The sequence below is a fragment of the Talpa europaea genome, assembly GCF_964194135.1.
Source record: "Talpa europaea genome assembly, chromosome: 4".
NCBI classification, from domain to species: domain Eukaryota; kingdom Metazoa; phylum Chordata; class Mammalia; order Eulipotyphla; family Talpidae; genus Talpa; species Talpa europaea.
Window position 1 is genome coordinate 79331252 of NC_140070.1, and position 21164 is coordinate 79352415.

The 21164-nt window shown below is 32.6% G+C and overlaps 1 protein-coding gene across 7 annotated transcripts in view; it reads left to right on the plus strand.

The window, feature by feature from the left end:
• Window positions 1-21164, plus strand: part of CADM2 (cell adhesion molecule 2) — a gene marked incomplete at both ends in the record, with an annotated part of 963012 nt that overhangs the window by 675018 nt on the left and 266830 nt on the right. For 5 of the 7 annotated variants that reach the window (XM_084232482.1, XM_084232484.1, XM_084232486.1 and 2 more), the window contains one exon: window positions 8495-8521. The exons of the other annotated variants lie outside the window; for them this stretch is intronic. In XM_084232482.1, the coding sequence (XP_084088608.1) occupies window positions 8495-8521 (27 nt within the window). The remainder of the gene's footprint in view (window positions 1-8494; window positions 8522-21164) is intronic. 7 annotated transcript variants of the gene reach the window in all.

The following is a 21164-nucleotide window of genomic DNA, read 5'->3' on the forward strand; positions in this document are numbered from 1 at the left end:
GTAAAATAGTCATTTCATAGAGGAAATTGCTCTCACATATTTTTATTTATTTTTTAAATTTATTTATTTTTACATTGTTGTTCATTTCTGTGCTGTCCCTGTAGTTCTCCCATACCAAAAGTATCCATAGTCTATCACCATATTCCCTTATGCTCTTACTATCTCTGTTATCATCTCTCCCCATCCTGCTCCCATCCCACCATGGATGCCTAAGTTTAATAATGTTTTGAAGTTGTGTCTTTTCCCTGACCCTCTGTTTGATTTCTCTAGATTCTACATATCAGTGAAACTATCCAATATTCTCTCTTCCTTCTGACTTTATTTCGCTTAGCACAATGCCTCCCAGCTCCAACTAGGTTGCTGCAAATGAGAATGGCCTATATTGGACAGGGGATGGGAGGAGAGCAGAAACTACAAGTGCTGATGTGGGTGTGGTGAAGAAACCTTCTTAAACTGCTGGTGGGAATATAAACTAGTCCAGAAACTAGGGACGGTTGTGTGGCAGTTCCTCCAAACCCATGAAAAGGATCCACCAAATGATCCAGTAATTCTGCTCCTAGGAATAGTCTGATACTTTTAAAACTAATTTTATTAACCAAAATTATTTTGATAGTGTATTTTTGCCATGCACATACCATAAATAACTTATGTGACTAATATACTTCATTCAGTATAAAGACCATTATATAGCTAATACTGTGTGTTTTATATACATAATTACTTTTAAACATGTTATGGGAAAGTGGTGTCAAGAAATGGTAATATTAAAAACAAATCATATGTAGATATTTAATTGAATACTTTATATAATTAAAATATTTTATTATCAGAAATTTCAATCCTATACAAAAAAATAGAAAGAAAATATAATAAAACAGCCTATCTCTCAATATTATTTTGAGACATATCCCAGGTTAACAAATCATTTTTCATAAATATTTCATTTATAAAAGCAATGACTTATAAAACAGCATAGTCCAAATATCCACCTAAATGTTAGCAATAATTCTTTAACATTTTTGAATATATAGTGTTTAAATTAGGATCCGAAAGAGTCTATGCATGAAAATGTTTGATCTATCTCTTAGGTTAGCTCTTCAATTGATATTATTTTTCCTCAGATATATTGGCTAAAGGATCAAATGCCAAGATTGCTTGTATGTGGTTTCTAACATTGGAGTTTAAACTAAACAGCAATAACTGATGTATTTTTTGTGCCGTATGTACTAGACTTTGGAAGTTCAATGTAGAGGCATGATCCCAGCTAGACTTGATTATTTTGGCAAATATTCATCTCAAATGTGTTATTCCATGAGAAAGTACATAATATCTGTATTTTGTTTTTTTAAGATTGATTTATTTATGCATACAAGATTTGGGGTACAGGCCAGAGATGTAGGGGTGAGTAGATCCATCAGAGACAGAGTGGGGAGCAGAACAGGCAGACCAACTGAAATACACTGCTGAGGGGAGCAGCGGGCAAGACAGGAGAGGTCTGCCTCACAATGTGGGTTTCTCCCTGGCCGGCCGGGGATGGGGCTTGAGCTGCAGAGTCTGTGGATTGCTTCATAGTGCGGTGCTTAACCCCTTGTGCCACCAGGGAGGCCCTGCCTTTTAATAATGTTCACAGCGATGGTGATCATTACCTGCATAAGACCTTGTTAGAAATGGCTGGATGGAGCTTTTCAAATTATTTTCTCCTTTTTTATTTGCTGGAATATTTCTATGAGGGGAAATTTCCACTCATGAAATATTTGGTTTTAATGACTGTTTCTTTTGCTGTGCAGAAGCTTTTTAATTTGATGGCATCCCATTGACTTGTTTTTGTTTTGTTTTCAAAGCCATTAGAGACATGCCCACAAAGATATCACTAAGGCTGGGCCTCCCCGGTGGCGCAGCAGTTGAGCACTGTGTTGCGAAGCTGCCCGCAGCCTCTGCAGTGCCGGTTCGATCCCCGGCTGCTCCCCGGCCACCGGAGGAGGGTCCCACATGGCGCGCAGACCTCTCCTGCCGCCCGCTGCTCCCCTCAGCAGTGTACTTCGGTCCTTCTGCCTGCTCTGCTCCCCGCTCTGGCTCTGGTGAATTCTCTCACCCTCCCGCGCTTCTGACTCTACCCAGTGCTGTATAAATAAATAAATAAATACATCTTTAAAAAAAAAAGATATCACTAAGGCTGATATGAAAGAGGTTGTCACCTATGTTTTCATCTGTGCATTTTTACTTTTACTTTTTTAATATCACATTATGTTTTATTGAGGTAATATCAGTTTGCAGCACTTTATGTGACTCAGCTATAGAGACTCACACCTCCTCAGATGTATGTTACCACAACACACCCAGCGGTAAGGCACGCCGAATCATCCACCTCAGTCCATTAAACCCTTTCCCCACTTTGTTTCTCACCTATCCCTCCCCCTCTGGTAGTTATATAGTTATCTATATATATAGTTATATAGTTATCAGTTATATAGTCATCTTTCCAGTATTAGTTTTTATTTCGTTTTGCCTATTCCTCTGTGTTGTTTCTCCATATTCTATCTATGAGTGAAATCATCCAGTATTTGTCTTCCTCCTCTTTACTTTGCTTATTTTAATTAGCATTGTCCCCTCAGTTCTATCCATGTTGTCATCAATGGCAGAGTTCATCTTTTTTATAGCTAAATAGCCGATATGTATATATGCCACATTTTCTTAATCTACTCACTTAGGGTGTTTTCATAACTTGGCTACTGTAAAAGTTCTGTAGTGAACATAGGAGTGCATGGATCTCTTCAAATAAGTGTTTGTAGCCTTCTTTCAGACCTAGGATTGAAACTCCTGGATTGTATTATAGATAAATTTTTAATATTTTGAGAAAAACCTGTACTGTTTCCCTTAAGGGCTTGGACCAGCCAACATTCCCAACATCAGTGTATGAAAATTTCTCACACCCTCAACAACACTTTTTGTTTTGTTTTGTTTTGTTTTTTATTTTATGCTTTCAAGTAAATGTTGATTATATAAATCTATGCACCTGAACCTGTAATATAATGGTTTAAACCAATTGGTTTTTTCTCTGGAGTAAAACTCCTCTAGCGTTTCTTTCTCAAGCAAACGGTTTACATTTTTATCCTACTGTAAAATGCGTGTGGCTATTAAGAAATATAAACTTGTGAAAGAAATTAAATAGTTAAAATTTTTCAAGTGTCAAATTCGAATAAGCCTTGGAAGAAAAGTCTAGTAATTAGTTATTCTTTCATAGTTAAGGAAGACATTATTTTAAATAAATTTCAAGGAGATGGTGTTTAACTTGGAATAAGGTAGTGGGGGGGAAAGGGGAGTATTTAGGTGGCTATCTAGACCGGAAATGTAATTATTTTAATATCTATATTTTGAAAGAATATAATGATGCAGTATCATCAAGTAGATGTACTGGTGCTTCTCCCTTTCAAATCAGCATAATCTCCTTCTCTTTGACAAGCAATCAACCTCACCTGATATTGATTAGCACACATTGCTATACTATATCTAAGGATTATCTTCTGGTGTAATGAATTTTAAAATATATATGGTCATACTGTTAGGGGGAAAGGATGTCCTGAGCTAATTCCATGTGAGGACCCACAGTCAGGCAACCCGTTTGTATCGGGGCTGCCCTGTAACAATACAGAATGGTGTTTTGGTTCTAAATTATCTCATGAGTATTTTTGTGACCTAGAAAAAAGTGACAGCATCTTGGGATCCTAGTTTTGTAACATTTTGGATCTCTAAGTTTTCATTTTATTTCTTCTGGGAAATAGTAATGTATTATCTTTTATTTTTAAAACTTGTTTATCTGTATATAAGAGTAACATTTTCATATTTAAAATGTATTGTACAGTAGGTATCATGGCAATGAATTTTGGTTTGTTGTGTTGTTTTGTTTCATTGAAGATAAATTTGGGGCAAGGGAAACATCTAATATAACTGAAAATGAAGTCAGTTATCTGGATGTTCTGTCTTCTTAAAAAATCTATGTTCTTTCTAAATTTACTTGTCCTGTTTTAAGAAACAATGATACCTTATCTCTAAGGTTGCTTATGGAAGGAAGAGTAAACAAACAAACAAAAAATAAGCAGACTAAAATATCAAAGTATTTTTTTAATTCTGCATAATCTTAAAATAAAATGTTCATAATACTTCAGCATTGACTCTGTGAATAAAAACCAAGTAAAGTTTTAGTTATCTATTTATTAAGCATTTCATTGCTAAAATAAAATTGCAATAAACATTTACATGGCAATTAAAGATCCAGTGTATTTTGCATTTTTCTTGTATTAAAAATATGAATAAAATACATCACTATTTTATTATGACAGAAAATTTTAAAATAAGTTGGAATTGAACTGGGCAAATGTGACTAGGCCATATGAATTTTTAGGAAGATAGATTTATCTAATATCTCCTGAGAATGCCTTTATTGTCCTATTTATAATCCCTGTAATTTTATATTGTGAAATATTGTTTTAACTTTTCTAATTCTTTGCAAAATTATTAGATAGTGATACCCTTTATTAATAGTCAAACCACTAATTCAGTGAAACTTATTAGCTAAATTGGTAACATTATCAGTTAATTATATTATTACTTTTTATTATTTGTATTGGAGTTTTAGAGGTAAGTCTTACTGATACAATTCCTAGTAGTTGCTAACTAGTATCAGTATTCATTTGTAAATATCTATGATAATTCTATTGTTATTTCCTTTAAAATTATATGCATAATATTTCACATTATTAATATTACCATTTATAAATTTAATACCTGTCTTTGGAAAAATAGTTTTATAGTAACCATAATGTTACAATTACAACTTACTGCTTTTATTATAAAGGTGAAGAAATGTTGATGTCATAGCTAAAACTTTTCTTGGGTTTAAGTACCTTTACCACTTTTCATTTTAACTATGAACTGTAAAAAATGCATTTTTAAGATAATTTTCAGTCACTTTTGGGTGGTGTGCAATGTGCACTTTACAATTGACTTATAATTGGACTGTGCTGACAATGGAAAATCTTACAAGTATTGAACATGACATTTATGACAGTATTGCTGTCATCTTGGCTTCTTTTATTGAATATGCAGAGAATTATAATTGGGCTAACAAGCCTGGTAGCCTGGCCTCTTTCCAATTATATTAACCAATCTCGTCTAGCATTAGCTGCCTGAACACACACAGAAACAAGAACACTGCTTTTATTTTCCTTTCTATTTTATTTTCACATCTATAATAATGTAAGAATAAAATAATTTACCATCATGTAATGTTTAAGAACTTCCAGTAATTTATATCCATTCCACTGAAAAATGTGAAGATTTTCTTTCTCCATTTTTACTCATTAATTTTTAATAAGAAGCAGTATTAGTAAAAGATTGATTGTATCTGTTAGCTATAAGGTACTAATTATTATTATCTCAAAAATTTTTAAATATTTTTGACAGTATTTCTTTGGATTTCTGCTAAAACATTTTATGTGGTGAAATTGAACTCAAAGTGTAATTTCACTTCACATGGACAAGTCAATATATTTATGCACTGTAATATTTTCTTTGAAATTGAGACAAATAATATTTTTGCATAATCTAAACAAGACTAGTATTGTTTAGTCTTAAAACCAGAAGGTGAGATGAAAATAATTCCTAGTAGTTAGAATTCTGAAATCTATAGAAATTCAACTTAGGACTTAAAACTGAATTTTAATTGAAAGAAAAGCGCTAAGTAAAATTAAAGAAAGAGTTTGTAGTTTAAGTGGACCATGGGTGACTTGGTGATGGTTGCACTACAGTGGGGATCCTGAGGGGATCCTGCACTTTCAAAATTTCAACAATAGTACAAGACAATGTTTCCTCCATCAAAGATAAATAACTGGGGCCTCCCCGATGGCGCAGCGGTTGAGCGCTGGGCTGCAAAGCTGCCTGCAGCCTCTACAGCACTGGTTCGATCTCCGGCCCCCGGACAAGGGTCCCACATGGTGCACAGATCTCTCCTGCCACCCGCTGCTCCCCTCAGCAGTGTATTTCATCAGTATGCCTGTTTTGCTCTTCACTCTGGCTCTAGTGAATTCTCTCACCCTCTTGTGCTTCTGACTGTACCGAGTGCTTGCATAAATAAATAAATAAATCTTAAAAATAAAAGATAAATAACTGAATTTATATTAAAATTTTAAAAAAGATAAAGGTGTCTAGTTTTTCAGTTATTCTGAATTTGAATACTAAGGTCAGGTATTTTCATTTATTTTCTCTTTTTATCTAATTTCCTCTTATTTTGGAATATTCAATATATTTTCATATCCCCTTCCAAAATATGCCTAAAACTTTAATCTGCAATATTTAAGATATTCATCATGGTCTATGTTTTTCTGTATAGAAATGTGAAAGCGACCTTGAAAGCTCTCCTACATGAAAAAAACACCACCACAGTATTTAAGGGATATGTTATAATATGTGTTTGTCAAGAGAAAAAAAAATACTACAATCTATCAATAGAGAAATTCATAAACATTATAGAGAAATATGCAACTATTAAAAATAGTGAGTTAGAATTCCACATCTTAACCTAAAAAATGTGGACAAAGCAGACTACAAATGATATATAGAGTATTTTCCTGTTTTTGGAAACAAAAATCCATTATGTATGTGTTTTTGTTCTTTGTAAGAATTGCTAAGTTTATTTTTCTAACATTAGTAAACTATTAATATTGATCATTTCAGTAGCTGACACTGGAGAAGGCTATGATGTTTTATTACCTATATACCTATTTTTTAGCATATTATGTATTAAAATAATCATTGCTTCATTAAATAGGAGTAAGTTCCTTGATAAAATACTTCTTAAAATTTGTTTTAATATTAAATATTTTAGGGGTCCATTACTATAAATTTGACTATAAGTTTACATTGTAGTAATACTATCACAAAATGGTTGGTAGTTTAATTTTGAAACTTGACTTTTTAAGTTAGGTCAAGTATTATATTTGCAACAGTAATGTGAACATTCTTTCTCTCCAAGTACCTTCCTTCACTTTAGGCTATAGAATACACAAAGATTTTAATGGGTATAAGCTTGGACTTAAGGTTCCTGAAAGACTTTTACTTAGTATCGTTTTATCTGAAAAGTTTATTATTTCAGAAAGTTGATGTGCATTTTTCATGAACTAGCAGGAAATAAATGCACATAGTAAAATAATGTTTGTTGTTGTAAATAAAAAATGAAATTCTCTAGAATTACTTTTACCTAGGTATCTAAACTTGCTTGAAATCTTCCTTTAGCTCTAAATAACTTGCAAGAATGAAATATAAATTAAAATTTTGATATGTAGTTGATAAGTACCAGACATGAATTCTAAATTCAAGTTCACAGAAGGTCAGCATGTCAAACTAGAGAATGCACATCTCTCACAAAGGGAATGAACCATAGCATTTTTAACATTATTTAGATACTGAAAATTCACTCTTTGCCAATCTTCAATTTAAGTAGTGTTTAAATAAAAAAAAATCAATCCAAAATATTTGTATCTAATAATATATTTTGTTTAGATACATACTTTTGATTAAAGAATTGTCCTTTATGACTATTCTAATTTCTTCATTCAATTTAATTCTACCCCAAATAGTGTCTACCACTAGATATAAATAAACTTAAATTCCTACTTCTTAATGAGAATAAATGAAATGTAAAGGATTCATTTTCTGGTTTCATACTATTTGGCCAATCAAGTACCAATAACTGCAGTTTAATCAGTCAAGTTACTTAGATTTGGACCTTTGGATCCAATGTTCACACTTTAGTTGCTTATTGGGTGCTTTAAGCTCCAACTACATAAAGTAGCATCTAACAGAACAGTATCTTACAAACACACCTAAGATCAAATCTCAAATTTGCTCCTTTACATTTGAATCATTGTTACAAGTAAGTTCACTTTCTAAGTCCCAGTTTTTATATCTGTGAAACAATCATAACAAAACTTACTTACTTCTTGAGCTTGTTAAGGTGAAGATACATGTACTCAACCTTAGTCTCTGGCAATTAGTAAGCACTCAAAATGCAAAGGCCCTGCCCTTGTGATACATCCAAATATTATGGGTTACATTTTAATTGTTAAATAGTATGAAATACATTTAAACTATATATGCATATTTTCTTTAATTGAATTGTTCACTAAAATTTGAATTGAAGAAGCATAAGAGAAAGGTACACAGTTCCCAAAAGGAATTTAGTATGTTGCTAGGAAGTATACTGTATGACTTCTATCTATTCTGCTCTTTGTTATGCTAAGACTTTAATCATACACTAACAAAATCTAATCATTTTCTTTGTTATACATCTTTTGTCTAATGTGTGTTGATCATGCAATCATGAATGCTCCTTTCTAGATTTTAACTTATCTTAATAACATATCACTTTTTCTTACTAGAGACTCTGTCTAATATCTAATATTTGTTCTCTTCTTCTTGTGCAATCTTTCCTTGGTACCAGCGGCTGCTTCAAAGAATAAAGTTAAAGGTGAGTTCCTATCTGTTCTGCATGATTCACCATGATTTTTTTTCTGCTCAGTCTTCTAAGTTCTTTTAAATGGTAAAGTCAATTATGTTGATGATAATAGTAATGATAATAGTATGACATTAGTCATAAGTTCTGACAAAATCAAATATAAACATTTTCAATTATTCAGTTTCTTACATATGTCTATGTGTGCATGGTTGTTTGAATTTGTTTTTTTTCTTTTATTTCCCAAAAGTGATTGTGCGCATGTTAACAGTAGTTTCATTGAAAAAGAATTATAATTTGTAAAAAAATACAGTATAAAATAAAACTGATAGGAATTATCAAAATTGAATGTCAGAATTATATGAAAAGAACATTTCATCCTTTAAAAATTGAATATTATAAACTGTGGGTATCTTGATGACTTTTCTTTTATTTCCTAGTTGCATTAGGTTTTTATTTGCTAGAAAACTGAAAATATATTTCTTGAAAGAGAATGCATTTATCTAATGGTAGAATATCTTCCTGAAAGGAAAAAGGCTTTTTTTTTGATGTGAAAAAAATGATTTTGAAAGAATTCAACTATAAGTATTATACAAGTTTATAGTTTATATATTTTGATTGTATTATCACAAAGCTGAATACACACACACACAAATATATATTCTCCTTTTATGGTAAATTATAGTTTTCTCTTTTTCATTTTTCTTATATAGTAAAACTATAATTACCTTATTGGATTGTATCTATTAACTTCAGTGTCCTCATGTACAGAGTATGAATAAGAATAAAACTTCAAAAAGTTGCTCTGGGGGTTGAGTTAGATAAAATATGTAAAATAATTAGTGGATATCCTTTGGCTTTAGCATTTTAAATAATGCAAGTATAGTATCCTGTTTGCTTTTCATACACTTGTCTTTTCTTTGTGGGGACTTTTCTGACTTTTCATAGGTGGACATTGTCCTGTGCAGTAATTTTTTATCTTTTTCTAATTGTCACATTCAAGAACACCACAAGCCATATGTTTCTCTATTGTCCCACTCCCTGCAGACTTCTGCCCTAGGTTCCAATTTTACAGCTAGTCCTAACACAATGATGCTGACTTCTCTTTGAAGAGTTTAACTGTTCTCCACTTATAAGGCTAAGCATCTTGTGTGAAGTTATTATAGTCCCAGCAATATATTTGCTTCATAGAACATTAATGATATAAATGGCAAGATAACACATTCATGGTACCCTTTGTTGTGTCCTCCATACCTAGCTTATAGTCTTGCTGTGATAAAAAGATAGTCACAGAAAAATTAAGTTACTACATAATATATGCATGCTATGAACATATAAATACCATGCATTTATATAATTAAAGGCTAAAAGTACAGTTTTAGGAATGAAAAGTTAAAAGTTACATATATTAATGTGTTACTTGTGGGAATAGACACTGAATGTGACCAGAGTTAGTGACAGTGTACTACACTGAGCTATATTGAGGAAGAAATAGGGATGATTTGTTATTCTTTGTGGCAGTGAATTGTATATGTAGACTGAATGAAATCAATTAAATCTGAAGGGAAGTAAAGATGAGAAAAATGAAGTATAATGTACAAAGAGTGAGAGGTCAAGAGTGCCTTCATTGTTCTCAATTCCCTTCTTGTAATTTTACTAAGATTCTATTTTATCCTTGCATGTTGGGGCTATGACACAACTGTCTTATAGTTAAGCTTTCTACATAGAATTTTTTTTTCTTACAATTAAAAAAGAATCTATTAATGTAACCATTTCCTTTCTTTAAAGTTTTCTTAGTTGATTGCAGCCATCACTTTCATAGATTTGAGCTTAATATTGAGCTCTCCATTCTGAGATCCCTTTACCCTCCAGACATTTACATATGAATATTAACACCTGAAATTCTTATATTTCTTTGTGTATCTGAAAATTTAGGGCTTGCTGTGTCTTCTCATGAACAAACATTTGCCTCATTTCCTAATTCAAAAGACTTGAAGCAACTTCAGGGCCTCCACCTTAGTGGTCACCATAACAAACCAGTTAAAAATGTTCTAATTTTAATTATGGGGATAATATTATCTGAAATATATCCTGTTTTCACTTTGGGCATATTAACTTTTTCATAAGTCCTCCTTCTTCAAATTACTTATTCCTTGGAGCTTACCTAGAGTAGTATCTAACTTATCTCCTGTTTCAAACCTAAGTAGTCCACAGTCCACTCTATACTGATATATCACAGTAAATTTTAAACAAGTTCATCAATGCTTTGTCACTTAGAGATAGGGAATGTTACCGTAGAGCGTTCCTTAAATTTCTTTATTTAACTTGCTTTTACTTAACTCTATTATAAACTAAATGTATCTTAATGATTAATATTCTTCCAGGATATTACAAATTTCTAACTAGCTTTAGCCAGTTAATATATTGTTTAATATTTAATCCAAGTTTTAGGCTTTATTTCATATTCAAAATATATGGCAACTATAATGGAAATAATGTTTTATGCTCTTTCTAGAATATCAGCTTTTAGCTATTACTTTCAATTGTATAATCATTATTCAATACTCAAATAAAATTAATATAATTATTCTGATTTTATTTAAGAATTAAAAGATAATGAAGGGCACTTAGCAATCTAAAGTGTGTGTGTGTGTTTTGAAGAAGAACATGTATTTCAAATTACTAGATTTAAGTAATATAATATTAAATAAAGGGCTTATTTTGTCAATATGAAAAGTATACTATTCAATCAAAATATGATATTTTGTATCCTAGGTTTGCTATTATGTTATACCTTTTGGGTATAATTGAAAGGCTGAGTGAAGTTGAAATTAAGACATTGTTTCAAACTATTCTGAGGTTTTCTCTTTAGTAGGGGCAGCTATGGATCTCTTCATGCTATACAATATATACCATTTATGAAATTTTATATTTTGTAGTCAAATTACATGTCAGTTCCTGTTTTTGCAACTTATTAGATTTGAGCACCTGAACAAATTAACTAATGTCACTCCCACTTCATATAGCATACAGTTTGTTACAATATTGTGACAAATATATGGAATAATGCACATAAAAGAGATTAAACTAGGGAATGGTACATAGTAAGCACTCTGTAAATGTTTCCTATTATTATTGTAATGGTCATCAAAATTATTACTTAAATAAAAACTGTGGGGAAAAACCAACCTTGTAGTAAAAGACAAGTTCAAAAATTAAAACTTTTCTATGAATGTCAGCTATATTTAATATGTATGATGTAGTCATATGTTTACATTTATTATAACAATAAAATAAACAATTTATAAGATAAATGATTAAGTATGTACATATAAGATATGTTATATATAATATGTATTTTTATTTTTCATGCTTAAATATAAAAAAACAAAATGTATAAATGGTATTATTAGGAATTTCAATGCAAAAATCAAAAGAAAGCAAAAAATTAAGAGTTACATCACAAAGAGATTGTTATAATACATAAAATGTAAAATTAAATTGTTTTTACTATCAGTGAAAACATTGAAGAATAAGGCTACACAATTTACCTTGAAAATATCTTAATTCCTTTAGATTTTAACTTAAAATCTATAAGGAATTCTTCAAACTATTGTGTAACAGCTATAAAATCTTCATAAATTCAGGAGACAGTATTGAAATTTATGTATATTTATTCTATACAAGACTTACCTATGGAAATATGTCAGAAATGTTAGAAATAAGTCGGGGCCTCCCCTGGTAGCACAGTGGTTGAGCGCTGGGCTGCGAGGCTGCCCACAGTTTCTGCAGTGCCAGTTCATTCCCCGGCCACCGGCGAGGGTCCCACCAAAAAAAAAAAATAAAAAAAAATGTTAGAAATATGCTAGGTATTTAAAAGCATATGATATTTCTATAATATATCACTATGGACTCCAGGTGGAGGCCCTAAGATAAGTCTTTTATAAGACTGTTTTCTTAATTCAACTTCCCATTCTGCTCACCTCTTTAGTAAAATTGTCAAAGATGTTACTATGTATAATAAAGCAATGACATTTTTAAAGATATGTTTCTTACTACGTCTTTTTCTGACAATAAATGTAACAATTATTATTTATTGAATGTTTATGTTTCAGATATTACACTAAATATTTTATGAGCTTTCTAATTCTCACAAAACTCTTTGAAACTGGTATTACTATTATCCCCATTTGTAGAAATTAGGACAATGAAATAGAGTTAAGAAATTTGGTCTAAGTTCACAAAGTGAGTATAAGGCAGGACAACAATTGCAATTCAGAAATATTGTCTCCTGAATTCAAGCTTTTGATCTAATTAAAGCTTCTTAAGTGACCAGATTAATCAATATTACAATTCCTCAGAATCTTACTCATTTATTGAAAGTCATTTACCTACATCCCATCTGCACAGGTGCAATTGGAGTTAGAATGGGAGTAATAGAGGATGATGATAAATTATTATCAGAAACCAACAATTGAACCTACCTAGTTGGCCTTAGTAGACTTCTTGATTCTCATTCTTTTTCAAATTGTTTTTCTTCAGAATCTCCCTTTCATTCACCTTTATTTTTTTAAAGATTTGTTTATTTATGCCTACAAGAGCTGGGGTACAAGCCAGAGATGTGGGGGGGGGGTGAGAGGATTCACCAGAGACAGAGCAGGGAACAGAACAGGCAGACCGAAATACACTGCTGAGGGGAGCAGCGGGCAAGACAGGAGAGGTCTGCTTCACCATATGGATTGCTCTCTGGCCGGCTGGGTATCGAACTTGGGCTGCAGAGGCTGCGGATTGCCTCATAGTGTGGTGTTTAACCCGTTGTGCCACCAGAGAGGCCCTCATTCACCTTTATTAACATCACTCCTTCTTGAAAGAGTGACAAGGTAATTTGGTTTTCAATAAGATGAGTAATGTTCCAGAGAAAATTCAGGCATATCTAAGGTAAAATACTGAACTCAGATGAGGGGACTGGATTAAAAATGTTTGTTCATGAAAATATTGCAAGATAGTTCACTGGGTCAAAATACAGATGGTTTTACTAGTGTTTTTAAAGTACAGTTTCATTCCACATGGTTTCTGGTTTTTAGTTCTTACACTAGGGGAATTTAGACATGCATTTGCTGTGAGGAGTATCATACTATAATATACTGTTGTACAACTGACCCTCTTCATATTGCCCAATACAAACTAGTGTGAGTCAGAATGGAAAGACCCCTCTAGATTATTTTTTACTTGATTTAATGGAGCTGTATTTCCCACTCCTTTCTTCTTGAAATGCAAATAAAGACTTGAGCTTTCCTTTGGTACATGTGGATAAATAGAACTCATTTGCCATCAAACTAGGGCTCAGCTTTAGATAGTAATTAGAAATTAGTTTGAGCTTTACTACTTTAAGTTTATATATTAATTTTCATCATAAATAAATTGTCATCATGCTTTTTATTTTCTTTAAACACATCTCATTTAACAGACAGAATCTCTTTGGACTCAGTACAGTTGGTCATGCCATTCTATTATGTGAATAAAACTGGTATTTTTTTAATTCTACAGCTGCATGTAGGGGTTCAGAAACTCTGTAATTAAATACAAAGTTTTGTGACTTCTTATAGGTTTCTAAATTTGAAAGTCTACTTACAGTAAAGGGAAATACAGTGATCAATATACAGCTGTTAGTTGGACATCTAGGGGGCATTTTCAGAACAAGTGCTGTAAGGCTGTTAAAAATCACACTGAAAATAAATTCTACTTTATATTCCAAATAAGATGTAGGGATGGGTACATATTTCTAGTGGAAAATTACTTTGGCTTTACATCAAAATATAAAATATTTATCACAAGCAAATTATGATCCTAAAAGCTTTGAAGGTTTTCAGAGTACCTAGTTTTTTGTTTGTTTTTTTTTTAGTATCCCCTCTACTGTTTGCATAACAAAGCAGTAAAACAGGGATTAAAATATCAGTCCTGATAAAGTGATAACATCATAGAGTTATAATGATCAAGGAATAGTGAAAGAACTTTTAAAATAGTCATGGATACCTGGATATAAGTAGTTATTAATTAAATAAAGCATAATCATGGAGCCATGAACTTTATATTCAGTACTGAATAAAATTTGACCCCTGTTCTGATTCCAAGCTAATGATCCATGTGCATGGAAAGACATTGCTAAATTATATTACTTTTATGCTTTTATTTGCATGCTTCAAAAGGAAATAAAACAAACATTTCATTGGATAATTTTTATCTGTGCTTATACTATATCTCCATTGAAATACATATTCCTTGTGTTTTACCTGATGAGGATTTTCAATCATTCACTTATTCATTTGCTCATCCCACTTTGCCAGAGAAATTGCTCTATATTTATCACTATAAATAAATGTATTATAATATGATAAAATATGAGGGGCATTGTGAATAAAATAATGAGGCAGAAGAATGAGATAGAAATGCCTGGGTAAAGTAGAGAAGAAAGGTGTTGGACATTTGAGGACAGAGTCATTTGGTTATCTGGTAAAAACATTTTAAGCAGAAGAATAAGCAAGAGCAAAAACCTTAATACAGTCAGGGGGCTGGTTTGTTCAAACGACATTCAATAGTCCTGTGCCACTGGAAAACACAAGCTTGTAAGAGAAAATAAGTCGACACAGAAAGGATGAAGATCAAGTCTTGTAAGAATTTTTTTTTTACTCAAAGTGAGATAGGTAGTCACTGGAAATTTGAGCAGAAGAGAAAGATGCATTGACTTATTTTTAATAGAAAGTTTGTTCTTGTGGGCCTCCCTGGTGGCGCAGCGGTTGAGTGCTGGGTTGCGAAGCTGCCCGCAGCCTCTGTAGCGCCGGTTCGATGTAGCGCCAGTTCGATCCCCTGCTGCTCCTCGGCCACCAGAGGAGGGTCCCACTTGGTGCGCAGACCTCTCCTGCCGCCCGCTGCTCCCCTCAGCAGTGTACTTCGGTCCTTCTGCCTGCTCTGCTCTCTGCTCTGGCTCTGGTGAATTCTCTCACCCTCCCGCGCTTCTGACTATACCCAATGCTTGTATAAATACATAAATAAATCTTAAAAAAAAATTAGTAACCTTTAAAAAAAAAAGAAAGAAAGTTTGTTCTAGTGAAAACAGACTATAATTGGAGTTGTTAGGATTCTTTAACAGGGAACAGATGATTGTAGCAGGACTGGGCAGTAGCAATGAAGGTAGTACCAGTCTTTGAAGTAACATAGTAGAAGTGGGAAATGATATAAAGGGTGAAGTATAGGATGATTCCATTGCTTTTTTCTTGGATTTGTCTGATAAATTGGAATGGCAAAGTTATATTTCTAAGATGGCAAAAACTTCAGGAGGAACATGATAAAATAATGGGAGCTCAGTTTTGAATATGGGAAATAGGGGATAACCATTAGTCATCCAAGTAAAGTTGACAAGTAGAACTATATAAATGTGAAACAGGATAAAGTCCTACACTATAGATCAAATATCTGGAAGTCATGGTCAATAGATAGCATATAAAGCTGTGAGAGTGGATAAATTCATCTAAGGAATGAATGTAATTAGAAAAGACAACAGAAATCTTAGGATTAATTTTTTTAGGTGCCAAAACTTTAAAGAGATCAAGTAGCTGAAGAAATGTGAAAAAAGGATGTGGTTAAAAAGGGAAATAAATGAAGAAAGTGTTCAAAAAAGAAGTGATATCTAACTGAATTATATGATTTTAATAGCCAAGTTCTGAAAATATTTAAGAGGATTTAACAATATGGATTAGTTAGTTAATTAATTAATTAATGTTAACTGAGGTTGAACATTGGGGTATCCCCATCAGGTATTATCACAATAGCACAACAACTACCAATTTGCCCATACTCCACCACCACAGACCACTGTTCCTCCCTCCCTCCCTGTTCTTTTCCCTTCTCCACCTTTCCCCCCTTGCTATCTCAGTTTTGTAGTCAGCTATCAACCGTGTTCAGCTTGTCTTTTTCTTTTATTTTATGAATAACCTTTTATTTTTATTTATTTATTTATTTGTTTATTTGTGGGACCCTCGCCAGTGGTCGGGGATCGAACTGGTGCTGCAGAGGCTGCGGGCAGCCTTGCAACCCAGCACTCAACTGTTGCGCCACCGGGGGGGACCCAGATTGTCTTTTTCTGACTATTTAGTTACTATATATTCCTCATATTAGTGACACTATCTGATATTTATCTTTCTCCTGACTTATCTTACTTAGCATTGTACTTTCGTGCTTTTAATGAGAACCTTGGTAATCGCTATTTGGTGTAAATTATAGAGATTAATAAATTATTCACCTAACAATATGAAAATTTGCCACAGTGGCACAATTGTGCAATGTGATATAATTGCAAGCATATTTACCTACAAGAGTGTTATGAAGAATGTGATGAGAGCCTCCCTGGTGGCGCAAGGGGTTAAGTACAGCACTATAAGGCAACCCACAGCCTTTGCAACATGAGTTTGATCCCCAGCTGACCAGGGAGCAGCCCACATGGCGCAGCAGACCTCTCCTGCCTCGCCCGCTGCTCCCCTCAGCAATGTATTTCAATCAGTCTGCCTCTTCTGTTCCCCACTCTGTCTCTGGTGAATCCTCTCACCCACCGCACCTCTGGCCTGTACCTCCAGTTCTTGTACACATAAATAATTTTTTTTTTTAAAGAATGTGATGGTCAGGAAGAAACTGAGAAACTTAGGAATAAGGAGGCACATCAATGAAGGAAGCATTTCCTAATCATAGGATTAGCAGCAAGGCTCTTAAAAGAGTCAGTATAGTTCCTGTAGAGGACTCAATGGGGGCAAGAATAAAATGACAGTAGATAGCAAGTCCAAAAATTCATGCCAATACCAGTGTCAAGGAGCTTAACCCCTATGCATTCTTCTAGGTATTTTATCATTTTAACTCTGTTTTTGAGTTTTTTTTTTAATTTTTGATCCATTTTGATTTGTCTTTTGTATATGGTGTAAATGTATATGGTGTAATCCAGTTTAATTATTTTGTATTTTGTATATGGTGTAATCCAGTTTAATTATTTTTGCATGTGACTCTTGTATTTTCAATGAAATTTATTGAATAAACTGCACCCCCTTCATTGAAATTTTTGGAAGTTTTAGCAAAAATTAGTGATGTGTACACTGGTTTATTTCTAGGTTTTGTATTCTGTTCTGTTGATCTATGCCTCTGTTTATATGCCAATACAATACCATTTTTATTACTACTGATTTACTACATTATTTGAATCAGGAAATATGATGTCTCCAGCTTTGTTCTTTTAAAGATTGCTTTGGCTATTTGGTTCTGTACAGATTTTAGGATTGTATTTTCTGTGGAAAATACTCTGGAATTTAGATAGGGGTTGAATTAACTCTGTAGATTGCTTTGAGTAGTATGGACAGTTTAGCAATATAGTAATTCTTTCAAACCATGAGCATGGAATATCTTTCCATTAATTTGTGTCCTCTTCAATTTATTTTATGAATATGTTGTTTTTAGTGTACAGATCAAATTTCATCTTCTTGGTTAAATTTATTTCTAAGTATTTTATGCCTTTTGATGCAATTGTAATTTCTGTTATAGTGTGTTTTTTCTCCCTACTCTAACAACAATGAAAAGTCATCCAAGGGCTTTCAAAGTGGTTAGAAACTGTGATGGCGGGATAGTCTCACATTTATGCTTTGAAAGAGATTACTGGATGTTCATGAAGAACAAATTAGAAGAGATTACTATGGATGAAAAGATATAACTTGAATTGTCTAGAAAATTGCAGTACTCCAGGGAGAAATGATTGTAGGTTGTCTTAGAGTAGTTACTGGTAAAATCAGGGAGCTATACATAGATTTGAGACAACAGATTATCTTTTCAAGAACACAATTGAAACACTTAGCAGGAAAAAAAAAACAAATTTAAAACATGAATTAAATAACTGACTCTAAATATATAGAGAGTACTTAAAATACTTTAATTCTTCATTTCTTTTCATTGTCATGGACACTGTAAATCAAAAGGTAGCTCCTAGAATAGTAATCCTGATCATGCCAACATGTTAACACATAGAAAAGTAACTTTATGGTGCATTGTTGAACACAAATGAAAAAGGAAAAATTTGAATTGTTTTACTGGAAACAATATTAAATAAAATCTTTCTTCCATAAAACAGTTTTTACTTATATTGTTAATTCTCATTATTGAAATAATTGGGAAGTTTTATATGTCTAAATAATTCAGGATGGAGGAAATTTTATATTAAAAATACTTGGCAAGAATAACATGGAATTGGGCCTCCCTGGTGGCGCAGCGGTTGAGCGCTGGGTTGCGAAGCTGCCCACGGCCTCTGCAGCGCCGGTTCGATCCCCGGCTGCTCCCTGGCCACCAGAGGAGGGTCCCACATGGCGCGCAGACCTCTCCTGCCGCCCGCTGCTCCCCTCAGCAGTGTACTTCGGTCCTTCTGCCTGCTCTGTTCCCCGCTCTGGCTCTGGTGAATTCTCTCACCCTCCCGTGCTTCTGACTGTACCCAGTGCATGTATAAACAAACAAACAAACAAACAAACAAATAAATAAATAACATGCAAAAAAAAAAAAAAAGAATAACATGGAATTATTGACATTAGCCAAGACTTGGGGGAAAAAAACTTTAGTACACATCAGCAGATGATTGGGTAAAGATGTGGTATTTGTAGACTACAAAATGCTACTCAACTATAAAAGAAGATGAAATTTCTACCATTTGCAACTACATGGATTAACCTAGAATGTAGTATGCTTAGTGAAGTACGTTTACAGAGAAGGATAAATATTGTGTGATTTCACTCACATATGGTACGTAGACTAAACAAAATAAATTAATGAACTAAATCAAGCTAAAATAAACTTTTAGATTCTAAAACCAAATTAGTTGTTACCAGAAAGGAAAAGGGAGGTGGGTAAATCAGGTAAGATACACCAATTGTATAGTGATGTATAGAATTGAACAGTTAGTGGCAAACTTAATGTTATAAAGGCAAACATTTAGTGATAATGATGCACACCCAAAACTTATAATTTATAATGCAATGTTACTTCAATAAAAAAACTGAAAATAATAATATGTTAAATGTCATATAAAAACTGCAAACCTTAACTGTATAGTCTAGTTCTCTTTGGAACATAAGGAAATTAAAAACAACATACATTTGATTCTTCTTATTTTAGTGACATCAAAATCATAATGTTTGTGGCATAACTTTCAAGTGATTCATTAATTTAACTCAACACATAACATGTTTTCCATTCTGGCACAGAAAAATACCTCCTACTGGCTGAATAGGATTTCGAATTGTTTCCATGTAATCTGTTTTCTGCAAGATAGGATAATCATCTGCTGGGCATTGGGTTCATTTATAAACATGCTGTCTAGATTGATAGAAGTTGAGAATGCTATTTGGCCACAATAATCTAGCCATGGTTTATCCATTTCTCTCTCACTTCCCTTTGGTAACTACTAATTTGGTCTTAGGATATAAACGTTTATTTTAGCTTTATTTAGTTCACTCCTCACTCTTTTTTTCTGTTTTGTCCATGAAATCACACAATATTTGTCTTTCTTTGTTGGACTTTGTTTCACTAAACATAATACTCTTTCGTTCAATGCATGTTGTTGGAAATGGCAGCAAATGAATTTATCATCTTCCAACTCAGTCAGAAGTGATCTCGGTAAAGACTTTCAAATCTCTAGATGGCCTAACTACAATTTGAAAACACCTCAATAATATATATTCACAATGACATGCACAAGTAGTTCTTGACAGCATATTCAAATGGAAACTGGGAAATTATGTATATCAGAATACAGCTCCCCCTAGAAATAGAATAGATGGTTCTATGTAATCTGATGTTTTATTCATTGAAAACTTGAAATCCGTTTATCTCCAATTAAAAAGCTATTCATCATGCATGTAATAGTTTATTATTTTTAAAAACAGGGATTAAATTTATGTTTTGGTGAAATATATATTGTTGTAGCTAGGTAAGTTGGTAGATAGGTAGGTTGATAGATATATACATAGATACATAGATAGATACATGGAGATTCTTTAACTCCTCACAAGTCTTTTGGGAAAAGTTAACAAATGTTATGGGGTCTCTCACTCAAATATTTAGTACATCTGTCATGGTGAAGATGTCAAAATAATATCACTTCATATTTATTAGAGCAAAATATGTATTTGAGTATGTCTTCTAAAACTATTTCAATAATCATACCTTATGCTCACCTGTGTTTGTCCTTTGTTTTCTTTTCTTATAAATAAAAAAAACAAGTTGGGAGATCCAAATATAAAAAAAGTCTAGGCATTTTCAGGATATTACTTAAAATAGAAGAAAAAAAAACATATACTCAGTCTAGTAAGAGATATATTGAAAGAAAGCATTTCTTATAAACTACAATTGTTCTGCTTTAGAAATATAGCAACTAGAAATGCATTTCTGACATTAATTCATTTGCATTTAATTATTCATCCTTTCATTTCTGAAATATCTATTAAATTTGTGTCACTAGTCACATACAGTAATAATATATTTTATATTTTGAAATCAAATCTTAACAGATTCATCAGATTCAATGATTTAAAATTAACTATATGTGGCAGCAAAAATTAATATGATTATGACCTAATTTAAAAAA